At 38.5% G+C, this 19,104-nt stretch overlaps 1 protein-coding gene across 1 annotated transcript in view; it reads right to left on the bottom strand.

The window, feature by feature from the left end:
• ppfia4 (PTPRF interacting protein alpha 4) overlaps positions 1–19,104 on the bottom strand; it is a 747,438-nt gene that overhangs the window by 92,169 nt on the left and 636,165 nt on the right. Inside the window, exons 6-9 of the mRNA XM_072277740.1 lie at positions 15,221–15,442; positions 11,891–12,037; positions 7,090–7,224; positions 1,626–1,709 (exon numbers count right to left, since the gene is read on the bottom strand). Coding sequence (XP_072133841.1) covers positions 1,626–1,709; positions 7,090–7,224; positions 11,891–12,037; positions 15,221–15,442 — 588 coding nt within the window. The remainder of the gene's footprint in view (positions 1–1,625; positions 1,710–7,089; positions 7,225–11,890; positions 12,038–15,220; positions 15,443–19,104) is intronic.

Genomic DNA, 19,104 nt, shown 5'->3' with positions numbered 1-19,104 from the left:
AATAACATACATCATAAATCCAAATATGATAAGTTGATACAGCTGGATCAAGATTGAGGTATCCAAATGTTTAAGAGTTTATGCAACATTTTAAACAACCGTCAGTTCAACAAACCAGTTTTCATTGCTCTGATATTAATTTTTATTTTGAATCGGGACATGGTTATAATTATTCACGTTTGTAAATTGATGTAATCAAGGTGTTCTCATGAACTGAGCTTTTTAAGAAGCCAAGCATTATTGTTCATTTTTGATGTCCGCTGAGAATGGCTCATTGCCTTTATCTATTTGGTCACACAATTCTGAGCAAGTAAAGCCAGAAACAGTGTAAAAGTAAACATCATGGATGCCGAAAGTTTGAAACAAAAGCTAAAAAGATAATACTCAGGTAGCAACCATTGAGAGAGGCTATACTACTTAAAGTAGAATGAATCCTTACACCTTTATATCCAGTGCTTCAACCCCATCACACACCCTCTAAGAATTTTCACCACTATATTTGTTTCAGTTCAAGGAACTCCCATCCTCTGCTTCAGCATTTTGTATTTTATTATTGAAAATCTGTCATCCAATCTTTTCTCTGTACAACATTTTTCAAAATTATATCTTTGGGTTACATATTTTCTTGTCTCAAAAAAAATCAAAATAATATGTAATGTAAATTTAAACTCTGTATGTGTTTAACATTTAATATACCAACCTATATGCATTGAACTATCCTTCTGAAACTTGGTTACAGACAAGCCACTAACCAAGTTTTTAGTATATATAAGAGGACGAACTTCGGTGTCTTCCCAAATTTCTTCATTTTCTTTTTAGTTTCCCACCCCTACCTTATGTCCTATTGTCTTCCAACAAGATTTGAGATTTTAAAAATATGAACTATGTTAACAATAAATTAATCTGGTTGAAAACATATTGATACAAAAGTTGGAAATAAATCCTATCTAATGTACTGTATAACAACATAATTAGCTGTTGATTCAATATGGGATCTGCTCAGGGTTTCAGTTTACTAAACAGTAAATTTCTTGTCAATGTTACTTATTCTGTTGTTCAGTTTTTGTAAGCTGTCATTAATATGATTCTTCAGGAGTCTGTGAGTTACAAATCTACTCACTGCCTATCAATATTACCTTCATACCTCTTTCGTCCTTGCAAAACTACATACTAATTACCATTTTCTCAACATTGAAGATCAATAAAAATACAACTAATTGGTTCACTTGTGGCAAACTTGTGCCAAATACACAGGCTGTGTTGACATTTGAGCAGTTTTATGAACCTCAAAAAGATTATCTTTATATATCATATGGTGTCCTTGAAGGAGGACATCTGTACTACTTTTAATGAACAAATATTTTTTCTTCACAGTTTTTCAATCATCTAAGGCAAGGGTTCACAACCTTTTTTCCTGCTATGGAACAATACCATTAAGCAAGGGGTCTGTCGACCCAAAGTTGGGAACACCTGATCAAAGATGATTGCATTGTGAAAAGCTGACTTAAGCAGGGGACCAGGAGGTTAGCACATAAAAAGTAATCAAATTTAAATACAGATTTCTGTGAAGTATTTTCAGTTAAACAAGGGGTCCAGATTTCTCTCATTAACAATATATAACCTACCCGTCCAAGTTCTTGATTTTTTTCTTCTAGCTGGCTCTCCAGTTGTCTTAAACGTTCTTCTATGTTCCCATGCCTTTCTTCTGCCTAACAGAAAAAGAGGCAACATTTATCCTGCATTCACAAGACTGTTTTGTCTAGTCAGAATTGCATGAGGCAGAGTTTGCAGAGATTGGAGGCATTTTGTGACCTTTACTGTTACTGTGTTCATGACACCACTGTTGAATTAACACCGAGCACTGAACAGAAATACTCCCATAAATATGATTTTCCACAGAACTGATCCTCAAAATCAGTGTTTCTACATCATTTCAGAGTACTTACATAACTTCTCTGACATAAATATTGTCACTTCAAGCGGAATGGTAATAGAACAAGTTAAAACCGGAATAAAATTTGTACTCTTTCAACACTTTTCAATTGAATATTCATTTAACTCAAACATGAGGCAAAGTTATTGGTATAAGAAAATAAAAACCGGTCTTAGCTTCCCATCCTATTTCTGCACATTTTAAAAGTTATTTGTGCATCAGATTACCTCATCTTCAGCTCCATTTGCTAGCTTCACATTACGCACCTGCTATGGAACTGCTCCAAGCAAGCTGTAGCTATCCATCGGTGCAGTAAATCTGATTTACTACACTACAGAATATGGAATAGAGGCTGTCTTATTGTAAGTGGATGTTGTGCAATGTGTTGTGGGACTCCAGAAATCTATACTCTCTGTTTTATAATATTAACTCTTTATAGTAAGGGCAAGTTAGCAATTGATTATCACCTAAAACAACGTCCTTTGCAAATATGACACAGAGCAGAGCAAGATTTAAATTATTACAATTTGGATCGCTATTTTTAGAATCAACTCATCTAAACTTCTAATACTGAATCAAAATTACATACTCAAACCAAAAACCAGACAGGTGTCAACTTTTGGGGTGGTTCTTCACAAAGTCTGGTGTTTATCAACTTATACAATTACAGCAAATTCAAACAAAGTCAAAAGTAGAAATGTACATGAATACTAAATTCATTCTGCAGTTTGAGAGGAAGAAGCTAAAATCAGATATATCAGTATTCCAGTTGAGTACAGAGGCATGAGGGAGGGGTTGACCAAAATTGATGGAATGGGGACATAGGTAGAGATAACCAGAAGACACATGATCAGTTCATCCAAAAAGAAGTATTCTAATAGCAGGATGAGGCAACCATGACTAACAAGGGAATTCAAAGACAGTAAAAAAGCAAAAGAGAGAGTATACACTACAGCATGAGGATGTTAAAACAAGATAAGAGCTGAAGGTATTAAAGAAAGATACTAGCATGAACCAAAGATTGGCTAACATGCAAGAGCAAAATGGAAATTAGGGGGGCATTTTCTAGTTGGATGCCGGAATTGGATCCTCTATAGTTCATGCTATATGCTATGGGTGGAAGGGCAGGTAGTGTTGAGGATGCAGGTAGTCTGCAGAAGGAATGGACAGATTAGGAGAATAGGCAAAGAAATGGCAGATGGAATAGAGTATTGGGATGTTTATGGTCATGCATGTTGGTAGAAGGAATAAAGGCCGAGATTATTTACTAAATGGGGACTAGATTCAGAAATTGGAAGTGCAAAGGGACTTAGGAGTCCTAGTACAGGATGAGCTAAAGGTCAAAATGCAAGTTGAGTGTGTTGCAAAGAAGGCAAGTGCAATATTAGCATTCATTTCAAGAGGATAAGAATATAAAAACAAGGATGTAATACTAAGGCTTTATGAGACATTGGTCAGGCCATCTTTGGAGTATTGTGAGCAGTTTTTGACCCATATCTAAGAAAGGATATGCTGGCATTGTGACAGCCACTTAATTGGGCCAAAATATACTGGTCCTGATGTGTTCCAATTAACCGGAATCCAGTCTATGGTTCAAAAGCTGAATTTTCACAACCTAAATGTTTTGGATTTTAGGCACTAACTTCTTTTGAAATACAATTAACAGAGATCTTCAAAAAACTTCCAACTTAATGTTGCAGGTAAGATGAGAATCCAATGTACGATGGGATTTAATTTTTCCTGCAGTATGATATTATTAAAATATTCACTCTCAGAATATGAGCATCACTAGCTAGCTCGGAATTCATATCCTAGTCTTAATTGCCCTTAAAAAATAAGTGCTAGTTTTATAAAACCTGCAGCCTATATTTGTTCTCATAAACTGTCAAGATTGTACTGCAGGGATGATAAAGTCTAAGAATAGACTATTCTTTGCATTTCTGGTCAGATGCTAAATGCATTTCATTGGCTTTGTATCTGTACTCGGCACAATGTCAATAAAGTTGAACCTAAATCTAAATCTAAAAATCTAAAAATAAAGAAACAGTAAACCCTCAGTGGCCACTTTATTAGATACCCCTTGGATGCCAGTGTGATCTTCTTCTTCTGCTGCTGCAACCCATCCAGTTCAAGGCTTGACGTGTTGTGCTTTCAGAGATGGTCTTTTGCACACCACTATTGTAACATGTGGTTACTGTCAACTTCCTTTCAGCTTGAAGCAGTCTGGCCTTTCTCCTCCGTCGTCTATCATTAACATGGCTTTCTTGCACTCACAACTACCCCTCGCTGGATGTATTTTGTTTTTTTTTTGCACCATTCTCTGTAAATTCCAGGGAGTGTTGTTTGCAAAAATCCCAGGAAATCAGTAGTTTCTGAGATACTCAAACACTCCATCTAGCACAACAATCATTCCACAGTCAAAATCACTGATCTCACATTTCTTCCCCATTCTGATGTTTGGTCTGAACAACAACTGAACCTTTTGAGCACGTCTGCATGCTTTTATGCATTGAGTTGCTGCCACGTGATTGGCTGATTAGATATTTGCATTAACGAGGCTTATAGGTATAGTGTACCTCATAAAGTAGTCTCTGAGAGTTGGTTCAGGCCAAAATGGGGTATACTTGGAGAGGATGTTGCAAGTCACAGCGTTCCCATATAGTTGTTGACAAGTCTTTCTGATAGTGGGTATTGTGAGCCTGAGAAAACTTCACAAATCACTAGAGTTTTAATTCATACTACTTGTCAGATTATTCACATGCAACTATCATTTTCTGCCCTAGAGAGGATCACAGTAATGTGACCTGCCTTTGTGTAATACTTTATTAAATGCAAGGAAAAAAAGGACTAGAACTGGCTTTTCCCATCTCTTTTGATTCTGTACTTCAAGCTGCTTTCTCTTCCTCATGCATCTTGGAATTCAAATGAAAATTCAAAAATTGTATTAAACCCATCACATTTAAAGGAAGACATGAAAGGTGGAAAACATGTGAAATACAAGTAGAAATAGAGAGAGGATATAAACAATTAAAAAATAGTCAGAGAGAATGTAGGAAACGGAAACATTTAATTCTCAGGATAAGGTCACTGTTGTTTCATTCAGTATCTCTCTATGACTCTATTATTTACTACTCCTTATCATAACACTCATAGCTTTTTGTGACTCTCACAAAGAACTGACCAATCTTCTGGGCGGCAGCTGTTTCTCTAATGTGTGTTCCTTACCAGTACTTTGGATTTCAAACTTCACTTTTATAACTTTCCCATTATTCTCCGTAACTTCCGCCACCTCCAACTGGATCCCACCATTAAGCACATCTTTCCCTTCCCCCTCCCTCTGCTTTCCGCAGGGATCGCTCCCTACGCGACTCCCTTGTCCATTCGTCCCCTCCATCCCTCCCCACTGATCTCCCTCCTGGCACTTATCCTTGTAAGCCGAACAAGTGCTACACATGCCCTTACACTTCCTCCCTTACCACCATTCAGGGCCCCAGACAGTCCTTCCAGGTGAGGCGACACTTCACCTGTGAGTCGGCTGGGGTGATATACTGCGTCGGGTGCTTCCGATGTGGCCTTCTATATATTGGCGAGACCCGACGCAGACTGGGAGACCGCTTTGCTGAACACCTACGCTCTGTCCGCCAGAGAAAGCAGGATCTCCCAGTAGCCACACGTTTTAATTCCACATCCCATTCCCCTTCTGACATGTCTATCCGCGGCCTCCTCTACTGTAAAGATGAAGCCACACTCAGGTTGGAGGAACAACACCTTATATTCCGTCTGGGTAGCCTCCAACCTGATGGCATGAACATCGACTTCTCTAACTTCCGCTAAGGCCCCACCTCCCCCTCGTACCCCATCTGTTATTTATTTATATACACACATTGTTTCTCTCTACTTTTTCTCCCTCTGTCCCTCTGACTATACCCCTTGCCCATCCCCTGGGTTGCCCCGCCCTTGTCTTTCTCCCCGGACCTCCTGTCCCATGATCCTCTCATATCCCTTTTGCCAATCACCTGTCCAGCTCTTGGCTCCATCCCTCCCCCTCCTGTCTTCTCCTATCATTTTGGATCTCCCCCTCCCCCTCCCGCTTTCAAATCTCTTACTAACTCTTCCTTCAGTTAGTCCTGACGAAGGGTCTCGGCCTGAAACGTCGACTGTACCTCTTCCTAGAGATGCTGCCTGGCCTGCTGCGTTCACCAGCAACTTTGATGTATGTTGTTTCAGTAATCTATCGTTTGAGATAAAATCAATTGCAAAACAGTTGCAAACTCTCAGAGAATCAAGGAAGATGCACATCTTCAGAAAACTTGAGCCATTATATTTAGGAACAGAACTTTTGCCTTAAAGTTAAGAGTTGGAGATGAAATAAACTCAGCACATAAACCACAACACCAACATCTATTTTGCAGATCTCTGTACCACTTGCATCATGAGTTGTGGAAATTAAGAGATGAGAACAATTACATCCATGTTATCTCTTTATAAAATTGAATGAATAAATCCAAGAAGAAATGGCAGATTTGTTTCTAAAATGATCAACCAACTATTTATCAGAAACAAAATATTTCTTGCTAAAGTGCACTGTAAGAATATTTTCCAAAAGATAGTAGCTTAATATTTCATTTGACAAAATCGGATCTTGAGCCAGAATTGTTAGTAAAATCAACTTATGTTGCAAAATAACACTGAAAAGTTCTCATCTAAATAAAAATGTGCTGTAAGATGCCATTGTAAAAACTATTAGATGCCATATCTTCAGTTATGCAGTAATATTCACAATTAGTCTTAAACAGGTGGCTTAAAGCTCATCCTAACAATGCTTTTAAAAACTCGACTAAAGTAATGTTGGAGGAGTCACAAATCATTAGTTAAACTTTACAAGGAGTTTGGTTTGAGGTCACTGATGAACATTGTCCCTTGGTATTTAATGTAAAATCCAGGCCCATGCCTAACAGCCTCACCTCTGCATCCACTCTGTATGCCTATTCTGTAACATGAATTTCATTAAATATTTGCAACAGAGGTCCAAAAATAATGAACAAAAATTCAAAAACCTTCCTGAAGGAATGGCAAATTAATCAAAATGCTGACAGGATACATTTAGTTAATTACAGTGTTTCCTTTCCATTTTGAAGGCCAGTGAGAAGACTCACCTTTGTCAATGCTGCCACCCGTTGAGCAAGCTCAGCCTCCACCTCAGGCAAGGTCTCGGCCTTCCTCATCGTCTGTTGTAGCTTTTGCTCAGCCAGCTCCAGCAGTTCCTGGAAATGTCGATTCTTCTCTTCACTCTTCATAAAAGAAAAGAGTGTCACATTGAGTACTGCAGTCATATTCTTTTGGCTGAATGACACTCTACACATCAAATCTCTTTCTACAACACTGGAGATAAAAAAAAATCTTATGTCACATTCCGCATGCAATCAAAATGAGCTGTGAAATAGTTAATCATTTGTATAAGCCCACTGTGAACGAGATACCCCATACTATTAAAAAAATGTACATTACCATATTGAAAAAATTATAAATGGAACTAATTTACTTCCGAGTCCCACAAATCCTACAGCACTAAAACAGGATCTTTGGCTCACTAAGTCCGCCCCAATCTTCAGGTATCTATTTCGGCTAATTACATTTAGACTAATCCTAGTTAGACCAATCCTTCTTTATTCTCCCCACATTCCCAAATACTCATATGAAGTTTGCACACTCACCTACAGTACACACTAGGAAAAACTCAAATTAGCCAATGATCATACCAACCTACATATCTTGGGAATATGGGAGGTAGTTCATATGTAAATTCTATACAGACAACGTCAAAGGACAGAATTAAACCCAGGCCACTGGAGCTTTAAAGCAGCAACTCTACTAATAAATCCTTTATTCCTTATCTTTTTCTCTTCTGTAGGTTTGCTGCAATAGTGTGTGTGTGTGTGTGTGTTTGTGTGTAAAGAATCTAGTGCTTGTCAATATCGTTTTTTAATCATCTGCATTGACCTGTTAGCACCTTGGCTGAGTGACTCCAGTACCTTCCATCGCCTTTGTTCCAAAATCAGATTGATCCCTTGATCCTTGGCACGAAAGGTTAAGCTTTCAACATGGGGACTGTTAAACCAGCCTTGTCTACCCCTTTCATTCATATCCCACCATGGTTCTTAACATTTCCAGTAATAGACAAAATTGACACTTTGTGTAATGAGCCCTGAGGGAAACAGTGGTTTAGTGTTCTCACTGTGCTCATCATAAGCACCCAGGCCTGGTCAGTATTGAAATAGAAAACTATTTGGGAACACCAGCTGCAAATCAGCTTTCTGCCTAAGGAAACAAATGACTCAGCCAGCAAACAGTATCTACGTCAACACTGCATAAGCTTAAATAACAAACAGTCTATGTATCATAGACAGGATTTGAGAAAAGAACACTCAGCAAAAAGAAAAGAAGGATTGGGATATTCAAATACAATTAGCATTGATCAAGAGGCTTTTAGAACTTCATCACCATTAATAAAAAAATTCATTTAAGTTAATTAATACATTTACTGTTCATTGAGAAACAAGCATTAACTGCAACTCATTTTGCTATGTTCTGCATTTTGTCTAAGTTGCAGTAAACAATGCTGACCAAACCCTGAACTATGAAGCAAAGCATAACACATCATGTTTACATTTTCGACTAACATTAGTATTTAGAGAAAAGCTTGTCCAAATGATTTAATAATGCAGATCTATTCTGTCATATGCCCATAACGTACGTATCATCTAATCTTATAACATCTAGTATTTGTATAATAGCTATTAACTGCTTTCTAAATGTAGGATAACTAAAGCTACATGAACCCTCCATGTATCAAACAGTTTTTGACTGTATCTGGAGTTTTAGAAAATTGGAAGCAGTCTGGGAATAGAAGGTTGTCTTCTTTTCTGAAAATACAAGATAGTGGGAGTCTCAACAAAACAAGGCACAGGGTCAGTGTTTCATTTTCAGAAATACTCAGATAAATAAGATGAGAGGGCTTCCTCATCCCCCAGGGTTGTTATTGCGACACCACTTAACCAGCTGACCTGTCTCACTCCTGTACAGCTCCTCGTCACCATCTGAAATTCTGCCAACAATTGTTGTGTCATCCACATACCTGTAAATAGTGTTTGAGCTGTTCCTAGCCACACAATCGTGGGTGTAAAGTGAGTAGAGCAATGGGCTAAATACACTTCCTTGAGGTGGACCAGTGTTGACTGTCAGTGAGTTAATTCCGATCTACACTGACTGTGGTCTCCACTTGAGAAAGTTAAAGATCCAGTTGCAGAGGGAGGAGCATAGGCCCAGGTTTTGGAGCCTGTTGATTAGTACTGAGGCAATGAAGGTGTTGAATGCTGGGTCGATAACTAGCAGCCTGACGTAGGCATGCTATTGTCCAGGCCATTCAAGGCTGAGTGGAGAGCCAGTGAGATTGCATCTGCTGCAGACCTATTGTGGCGATAGGTGAATTGCAGTGGGACCAGGCCCTTGCTTAGGCAGGAGTTGATTCTGGCCAATGCCAACCTCTCCATGCACTTTGTCACATTAGATGTAAGTGCAATGCGGTGATAATCATTGAGGCAGCTCATCCTGCTCTTCTTGGGCACTGGTATGATTGTTGCCCTTTTGAAGCAGATGGGAACCTCTGACTGCAGCAGTGAGAGATTGAAGATGTTCTTGAACACTCCTACCAGTTGGTTGTCACAGATTTTCATTGCCCTGCCAGGTACACTATCAGAGATTGACACCTTGTGAGGGTTCACCCTCGTGAAAGATGTTCTGACGTTGGCCTCCGAGACAGAGATCACAGGGTCACCAGATGCTGCAGGGATTCACACAGGCATAATATTATTCTCCCTTTCAAAGCTTGCATAGAAGGTAATGCGCTAATCTGGGAGTGAAACATCACAGCCATTCATGGTGTTAGGTTTCACCTTGTTGAAAGTAATGGTCTGCCAGAGCTGACATGCATCCGATTCCATCCTTAACTTCAATTGGAAATGTTTTTCACTCTTAAAATAGCCTTCCAAGTCATACCTGGACTTCTTGTATAGATCAGGATCACTGGTCTTGAATGCCAAGGACAGCCACTGGAACTTAGTCATAACCAAGCAAAATCATTTATCAATGCACCTCCTTAAAATACATCAAATAAAATGGACAACGGTTAAAAAAATATTGTTGTCATTGCTTTAAAAACCAGCTGTAGGATATTGTAATTGAATGACTCTGAGTGCATTAAAGGCGCATCATAGGCTGAATTCTGTGCAACTGACAATGTTTCCAAGCTGGCTGCTCTATTCATTATACAAATTTAAACAGAACAGCTCTGATATGCGGAGTTTTTATTTTAACTTGGAAGTGCTGCTGACTAGTCAGCCTAGTGTCACAGAAACTGAGGCCATTAGGTTGCTTTAGTTTCACACAATGAATTTCTTTGCACACGACTGCCACCTATCAGGGAACAGACATACAATTTCTCTCTGGGGATAGAAATAATCTAGCCAAAATTGTGCACAGTCTTTGATGAGGACAGTCATCCAACCACTTGTTCAGTATTTATCAGGATGCGGGTAAACAAGCAAGGTCAGCATTTATCGCCCTTAAAAAGGTGGCAGTGAACTGTCTTCTTAGACTGGTGAAGATAATTTTGTAATGAAAAAATAATGGCATTTTTCCAAGTTAGGAATTTTGTACAACTCAGACATGGGCCTCTGGTTGATGTTTTCACTGTCCACCTGCCAGTCTTGCACTACCTGGTGATAGAGGTTGCAGGTTTGAGAGGTCATGTCCGAATAATCAACATGAGCAATTGTAGTGTATCTTATAATGTAGAAGGAATGAATACTTACAGCGCTTACAAGATGAGAGGGGAGAGATTTAAAAGCAACTGAGAGGCAACTTCTTTATATAGAGGTAGCGAGTAGCTAGAAATCATCTGCCAGAAGATGTGGTCGAGGGGGGTACAACTGTAACATCAAAGAGGGATTTAGAAAGCTACAGGAAGGGGAGGGGAGGGGCTTGGAGGTTTATGGGCCAAACATGGGCAACTGGAACTGGCAAGGAGGATGGTGTGGTTTGCTGGACTAGTTAGGCCAAAGAGTCTACCTCCATTCTGTATTACCCTATGAGTCTGTAAGTCTAATGTTACATTGTCTCCACAATCAAAGTCCCCCATCATCCAGGCCATGCCCTCTTCCCATTGCTGCCATCAGGAAGGAGGTACAGGAGCCACAGGTCCCACACCACCAGGTTCAGGAACAGTTATTATCCTTCATCCATCAGGCTCCTGAACCAGCATGGATAATTTCACTCTCCTCAACTCAAAACTAATTCCACAACTTATGGACTCACTTTCAAGGACTCTACAACTCATTACCTCAATATTATATATTTATTTATTTTTGTATTTACACAGATTTTCTTCAATTGCACATTAGTTATTCACTTCCTTGTTCTACTATGAATGCCTGCAAGAAAATGAATCTTAGGGTAGTATATGTGACACACACTTACTTTGATAGTAAATTTACTTTGAACTTTGAAATCAGGCAAGATGCTTTGACCTGGATAGCTTAAGGCCTCTTGAGTGTTAGAACATAAGATAGTACAGCAAAGGAACAGGCCCTTTTGCCCACAGTTAGATCTTCACTGAATGGAGATGGAGAATGCCTGCCGCAGTAAAAGAAACAGCACAGTGCATAGAAAAGGGAGAAGGAAGTAAATAAAAGTACTGGTCTGGATATTTACTCATTGAGTACATGGAGAGCACAGCAGCATTTGACAATCCACTTCTATCTATAAAACTATCTGGAAATTGCTGAAGTGTCTACTAAAGTCAAATTCAAGTTTGTTGTCATATGTAGAAGTACCTGTATATCAGCATGCTAAGTAAATACTCATCTGCATTAACATATTTATCAATGACAAACAGGTTACCTGGCGATGCAAAGATTCTTTATTAGCAAGTTCGCTTTCAAGTTTGTCGTTAAGATCATGAACTGAAGTAGACTCTCTTTGTGCAGCTAGATAACGTTTTTCAAGTGTTGTAATCCTCTCCTCCATGTCTTCCTTCTGTGCCATTGCCTAAAGACAACAAAATGAGAGCTAAATGGAAAAGTGAAATGCAGAGTAAAACCATGTCAGCCTTTGCTTGGTTGGTGGCAGCCTGAGGAAAAGAGTTGACATTTCAAGCCTCTTGATAATTAAATCTGCAGCTTCAGCAGATCATAAAAGGGAGCTGAACAAGCTGAACTACTCCTCGGCCGTGTACCTTGATAAGAGAATTTTCAAAGCACCACTTAAAGAAGCCTAAATGATCAGCACTGAGAGGACCATACGAGGTAGCTATAGAAATAGTGGATGCAGTAATTGGTCATCTTCTAAAATATCTATAGATTATGAAATGATTGCTGTAGATTGGGAATGTCAAATGTGAACCCATTGTTTAAAAAAGCAAGGAGAGGGAAAACAGAGTATTACAAACCAGTTATCCCAATAGGGTAATAGGGAAAATACAAGTAAATTATAAAAAATATGACAGCAAGACTCACAGAAAATATTACTGGGATTGGGCAAATCCGAAATGGATCTATGAGATAGAAGTATGTTTGATAAACACAACTCAAGTTTTTTTTAAGGCTACAACTTATCTAGTAAATAAAATAGAAACAATGGATATAATTGTTTAGATTTTCAGGAGGCCTTTAATAATGTTTGACATAGAAGGTTAGTATGCAAACTAAAGGACATGGGATGGGGTGGGAGGGGGTAACGTATTGGCACAAGTTGAAAATTAACTGAGAGGCAGGAAACTGAGAGTAGAAATAACTGCAACTTTCTTATGGTGGCTAGTGTGACATGTGGTATATCACAGGGCTCAGTGTATGGGCCCCAGCTATTCACAGCCTGTATCAAGCAACCAAATGCAGCATTTTTAAATTTGACAATGGCACGGAAGTGGCTAGGGTTGTAAGAAGGTTGCAAAGGGGCTTCAAAGCAATTTAGACAAGCTGCGTGAGCAGATAAAGTTGAGTGCGCTGTGCACATTGGTTGGAGAAATAGAAAAGTAGAGTATTATTTAAATGGTGATAGACAGAGAAATGTTAATGTACAAAAGGACTTGAATGTCCTTGCACACCAGTTGTTGAAGAAAACATACATGTGTAGCAATCAGTTAAAAAGACAATGGTATATTGGTCTTTATAGGAAAAAGGTTGTCAATACAGGAGCAAAGATGTCTCAGTACAATTATACAGGGACTGAACTAGGAGTGTTATATACAATTTTATCCGCATGACGTGACGTGAAGCTTGATCCACTGACTCCTGGGATGACAAGGCTGTTGTAGAAGGAGAGATCTTCACAAGAATTTAGAGCACAAGTAGGGGTCTACTTGAAAAGCACAAAATTCTAACATAGTTGAACTGACAGAAGACAAGGAGGATGTTTCCCTTGGCTTGTGGGCCAAGAACTAGAGTCAAAATCTCAAGATGCAAGTTAATAACTGAGATGAAGAGAAATGTTTTCACTCCGAGGGTGGTGAACCTTAATGTGGTATGGTGGTCAATTCGTCTAGAATATTTGAAGAGGACATAAGTTGATTTCCAGATACAAAGGGCATCAGTGGGTCATGGGGAGAGGGGGAATATATTGAGATAGATTAGCAGTGATTGCACTGAATGGTGGAGTAGTCATGAAGCACCAGATGTCCTGGTCCTACTTGTGTTTTTCTTTCTTTTCTACATCTCTTTGTGTGATTTTGCTAAGTGTTCGTCCACATCAACAACTCTGAATGCACATTAGATAAAAAGCAATTCAAAGACTATGAAGTCCGTGGAAATTTCCAATATCAGTTCATTTAGTCAGAGAAGAGCTCTGTCATTATCAAATATGCTCCCCAAAAGCACTGACTTGTTCAATTGATATCTGATTAAAGTTTGATGCATGTAATTTTCATTTTGTGGACAGCCTCAAAAGTTAGAATAACTTTTCAAGCACAAAACACTACAATTCTTCTTTTCCCCACTCTGAACACTTACCTCTTCTCACCTGCCTATCAACCCCCCTGGTGTCCCTCTTCCAGAATTGAATGGCTTGTCATGGGAAGAGTGTTTGATCGCTCCGGGTCTGTATTCACTGGAATTCAGAAGAATGAGGGGCGACCTCATTGAAATCTATCGAAAGGTGAAAGGCCTTGATAGAGTGGATGTGTAGAGGATGTTTCCTGTAGTGAGAGAGTCTGAGACTAGAGGACACAGCTTCAGAATAAAGGGGCATCCTTTTAGAACAGAGATGCAATGGAACTTCTTTAGTCAGGGAGTAGAGAATCTATGGAATTCTTTGCCACAGGCAGTGTGGAGGCCAAGTCTTTATATATATTTAAGGCAGAGGTTGATAGATTCTTGTTTGGTCAGGTCATGAAGGGATATGGGGAGAAGACAGGAGATTGGGGCTGAGAGAAAAATTGGATCAGCCGTAATGAAATGGTGGAGCAGACTCAATGGGCCATATGGTTTAATTCTGCTCCTATATCTTTCGGTCTTATGGTCTCTCCTATCAGATTCCTTCCTCTCCAGCCTTTTACCTTTCCTATCCACCTATCACCTTCTAGCCATCCTCCTTCCCCTCCCTCCATCTTTTTATTCTGGCGTCTTCCCTCTTTCTTTCCAGTTGTGAAGAAGGGTCTCAGTCTGAAATGTTGATTGTTTACTCATCTGCACAGATGCTGCCTGCTGAGTTCCTCCAGTGTTTTGTGTGCATTGCTTTAGATTTCTAGCACCTGCAGAATTTCTCATGTTTACACATCTACTGAATTTGAACAATTCAATTCAACCTGAGAATGAGTTTCTTTTCACTTTTTGGTAAAGGGAGCTTTCAATGACTGGTGGCACCAGTACTGTTAGCTTTAGCCCTGGTATTTGAATGATGGACACTTGCGTGGCAAGTTCCTGTTTTGATTACACTAACACAAAGTATGAAATATGAGCTGAAAATCCAAGAATCGTATTATTCATATGTTACTATGAAGAGAGGCATTCTTCTCATAGAAATGGCAAGAATGCAAGTAGATTTGAAAAGATTTTTTTTGCCGTGGAGAAACTAGATATTTACAAAAAAGTAACAACACTCCTACTGGAAAAATTGCAAGCTATTGAGCAACTTGCATAGATTTCAGATAAAAATATATATTATTGTATAATTCAGCGGTAAACAAAAAATGATGGAATGACAGTTGATTAAATTGATTTCAATGTGGTCACATCTCACCTCCCTGATGTCTCTCTGGTACTTATTGTTCATCTCCTCAGATCTGATCAGATCCTTCCTGGCTGTATCCAGTTCTTCCTCTAGTTCTGCCACACGTGCTGATAATGAGGACAGGCGGTCTTTCATCTGTGACATTTCAAAGTTCTGTTTCTCGAGCAAATCCTGCATCTCCACAACCTGACTAACCTCATCATTGGGATCAATGGAACCATTTGAAAGCCTCTGCAAGGATAACAGCACAACAACAGATATAACAGGCATCATGTTCTACATGTACTCATCATCGGGATCTGTCATCATTGTAAGTTCTTTGACCATTAAAGTGAAATATAAACTACTAAAACAGCTTCATTTTAGCAAGTGCTTACAGCAATCTACTCAGGCATATTTGAATGGTCCTTATTGAGATGGGTTCTAATATAAGTGTGGATTCAAATTGATCGGTGCAGCTGAATGCTTATTGTTATAAAAGGGCAAATAAGTTATGACAATGATATCATATAAATGTCCCAGATAATTCTGCACTAATTAAGCACCTCAAATGGAAGAGCTGATGGGGTAAGTAATAGAGTACATGCTCCTACAGTGCAATAAGAAGTCCATATCATTTATTCAAAAGTAGATGTACAAATACAATTTACAATGATGATCTGTCCTCTGCTGTAACAGAACACAATTAGTCAAGTTGTAAGAAATTAATACAGAGAAACAGGAATATTTGTGAAAGTACTTTTCAATAAATATAAATGTCAAACGTCTCAACAAGATTCACAGTAAACGTTTGTGGGTACCATGTGAAATTGTTATAATTTGAGGCAATTTTCAATCCATCTACTCCACATGGCTGGTGATAGATAAAGTTACTGAAGCATTTGTGCCTGTCATGCAAAAGGCCAACAAAGCAATTTTGTTCCTACTGTCCATTAGGGAGATTTTTTAGTCAGTATAAATAAAATCTCCATTGTCAATGAAATATAAGGTGCCTCAGATTCCTGGCAAAGGCAACAGCAGTTGCTTTTAACAGTGATCTAGTCTAAGTTTTCTAACCGGCAAAGGTACAAAATAGACTATCAAGAGCCAGTAATTTAAACAGAAATTTCCCTGTCCTATATTACAAATAGAACAGATTCAGGTTTGTAATAAGTTATTATTAAACTCCTTCAAGTTAATGGCCTTATTATTCCAGATGTTGTTCAGAATTGAGTTGTTCTCAGGTCCAATCTCTTGACTGCCTGCTGGGAATTTCACAGTAATATTTCTCAGTAATCTCTCAATGTAGTTGTAGTTGAGAAATTATTAACAATAGGCATTCCATAAGTGGTTATAAAATGTTGCTAATTGGTTAACTGTGAATAAGAACCAAAGATCTCAGTGCAGAGCGGTTGAGAAAAGAGGAATCTAGTTTAGGTTTCAAATACCCGAGAAGTTACTCTTGAAACTTGCAAGGATCTAAACCTACTAATGGAAAAGGGATGAACTTAAATGGGAGTGAGCAAGAAATAATATAATGCAATAGATGCAATTTTAGAAGAAAATGTATATTTTCTTAATTAATACTAGTGTAAACTTCTACTTATGCCAAGACTGCTTACTAAGGGGGAGAGAACGTCAACAGTCCCTTCTCCTTACTAACCTTCAAGCAGTTATGAAATTCAGTAACTAAAGATATACAAGTATAAAACTAAATAATAACCAATTTGCCACCTCCATACACCTCATGTAGACACATGAGAAAGAATTAATGAAGTTACTTTGCATTTAACGTCAAAATTATACCATGAGTAATTTGTCTTTTCCAAATATAATTTGATCTAATATATGAAAGGCAGATGTAGATCAATAATATTCTAAAAAAGAAATAAAATTAGGATAAGTGCTAATTAGAGTCAAACTCTAAGAAAGAAATTTAAAATCAGACTGTTTACAACCACTAATAGTTCAAACAACAGGTTAATTGTAACTCTTAGGGCTATACAATTAGTATATAAATAGATAATTTCAGATTTCCAGCATCCAAAGTATTTTGCTTCAATACATAAATAGATCTCTGAATGACAAAAGGTGAACATGATGCATGCAATAGTTTCATATAGAATTGCTGTTAAGATTAAGATACAAAATACACTATTCTAGCTTTCTTTGACGTCTCTTTCCACATTTCATAAAAATCTGTTTTAGCCAGCTAATTTGCATGAATTTTCCATTTATAGTGAAATCAACATGAAGCATGTAAAAATAGAATCAACATTGCTTTCCCCAGCACCTCTCTGCATTTTTATTACTTCAGTTAAAATTAAAATGAACCAAATCAAAATGGACATATTCAAAAGATGCAAATTCTATTAAGCAGAACTGATAAGATAGAAATACAATAATATGTATGTATTTCTATAGTAGATTATCTCCTTTTATTACATATGCAAAGGATTTTTATTGAAGTACATATTTTTAAAGAGTGGTCCCTTAGGATGGGAAAGATGGCAGACATTTAGTAAGCAGGATGAAGATGAGTATGGAGTATTAATACAGTATGGGGTAGCATAGTAGCATAGTGGTTAGCACAACACTTTACAGTATCAGCGACCCGGGTTCAATTCCTGCTGCTGTCTGGAGTTTGTGCATTCTCCCAGTGACTGCTTTTGTTTCCTCCGGGTTCTGTGGACATTGGGAGGTTGGGAGGTTAATTGGTCAGTTTAAATTGGCTCATGACTAAGCAAGGGTTAATTTGGGGGTTGCTGGGTGATGTGGCTCAAAGTGCAATAAGGGCCTATTCCACACTGTATCTCAATAACTAAATAAATAAATGATCAGCCTTTGGGACCTTGAGCACGGGGGAATTTTGACCAAAAGTCTTGATCTCCTTCGAATTAAATCAGGGCATGACTTGCATCAGCTGATGAGGCTGAAGACAAGCACTGGTTTGCTGTCCTATACATACAGCTACACCTGCAACAAATTCTGATTTTAAAATCTGAAATGGGGTTTGAATTTAAAGCTGTGGGCTGAAAACTGGAGGCAATAGTGTATTGTCCGTGTTTCCCTAAAATTTCATTGACTGAACCCATCTATAAATGGTATTCTCAAAATTCGTGCAGATGGTGTTAATACTGAAAAAAGATCATTTAAAAAAATGGGCTATAGCTTATTTTACATCAAGGCTAAAAATACTGGTCGTGGTGACCTTCACTTAGTGATACCCCTCATCCCTGCTATTCACGGAATTAGTTGGGCACAACGTGCTGGGTTGAAGAGCCGCTTGCTATCCTCTACTGTATGATGTTCCATAGCAATGAGTTCTCTCAAATCAGGCACAAGATTTTCTCACTGGTATAGTACGTTTTCATCAGAACATTGATCAAATCCCAATGTGAAAACCAGGCAAACCTTTTACATAAAACAGTGTTGAATTTGGTATTAAAAAATATTTTATCTAGGTGTCTTTATGATGGCAGCAAAAGGGAGACATACCCTCCATCCTTTAAACTGTATCTAAGTTTCTCTTCAGAAGTTCAGTATAAGCTGAACTAAGCCAGTTTCCCAAAACCCATTTACCCTTGGCTCTCCAGCTAGTTACCATTTGGCCCCATGGGACAGATGGTATTGTCCCTGTCCAGCCTGCACTTTCTCTCTGTGACCATGTGGGCTTTAGATGATCAGGAATGAACATACTCGAGATACTAGAGACTCTTGATGCTGGAATCTGGAGCAAAAGACTGAAGCTCAGCATGTTGAGTAGCATCTGTTGAGACAGATAATTGTCATTCAGAGATGCCATATTGAATGACAGAGCAGACTTGCAGGCCAAATCTCAAAGTACAATTGGTTGGGAAAGATATTGCTGGTCAGGTCCCCACATCCAGAATCATAATCATGGGTTCTCAGTG

The sequence above is a fragment of the Mobula birostris genome, chromosome 14 (genome assembly GCF_030028105.1).
Source record: "Mobula birostris isolate sMobBir1 chromosome 14, sMobBir1.hap1, whole genome shotgun sequence".
Lineage (NCBI taxonomy): Eukaryota > Metazoa > Chordata > Chondrichthyes > Myliobatiformes > Myliobatidae > Mobula > Mobula birostris.
Note: the sequence above shows the minus strand (reverse complement) of the source record. Positions and strands in the feature narration are given on the sequence as shown.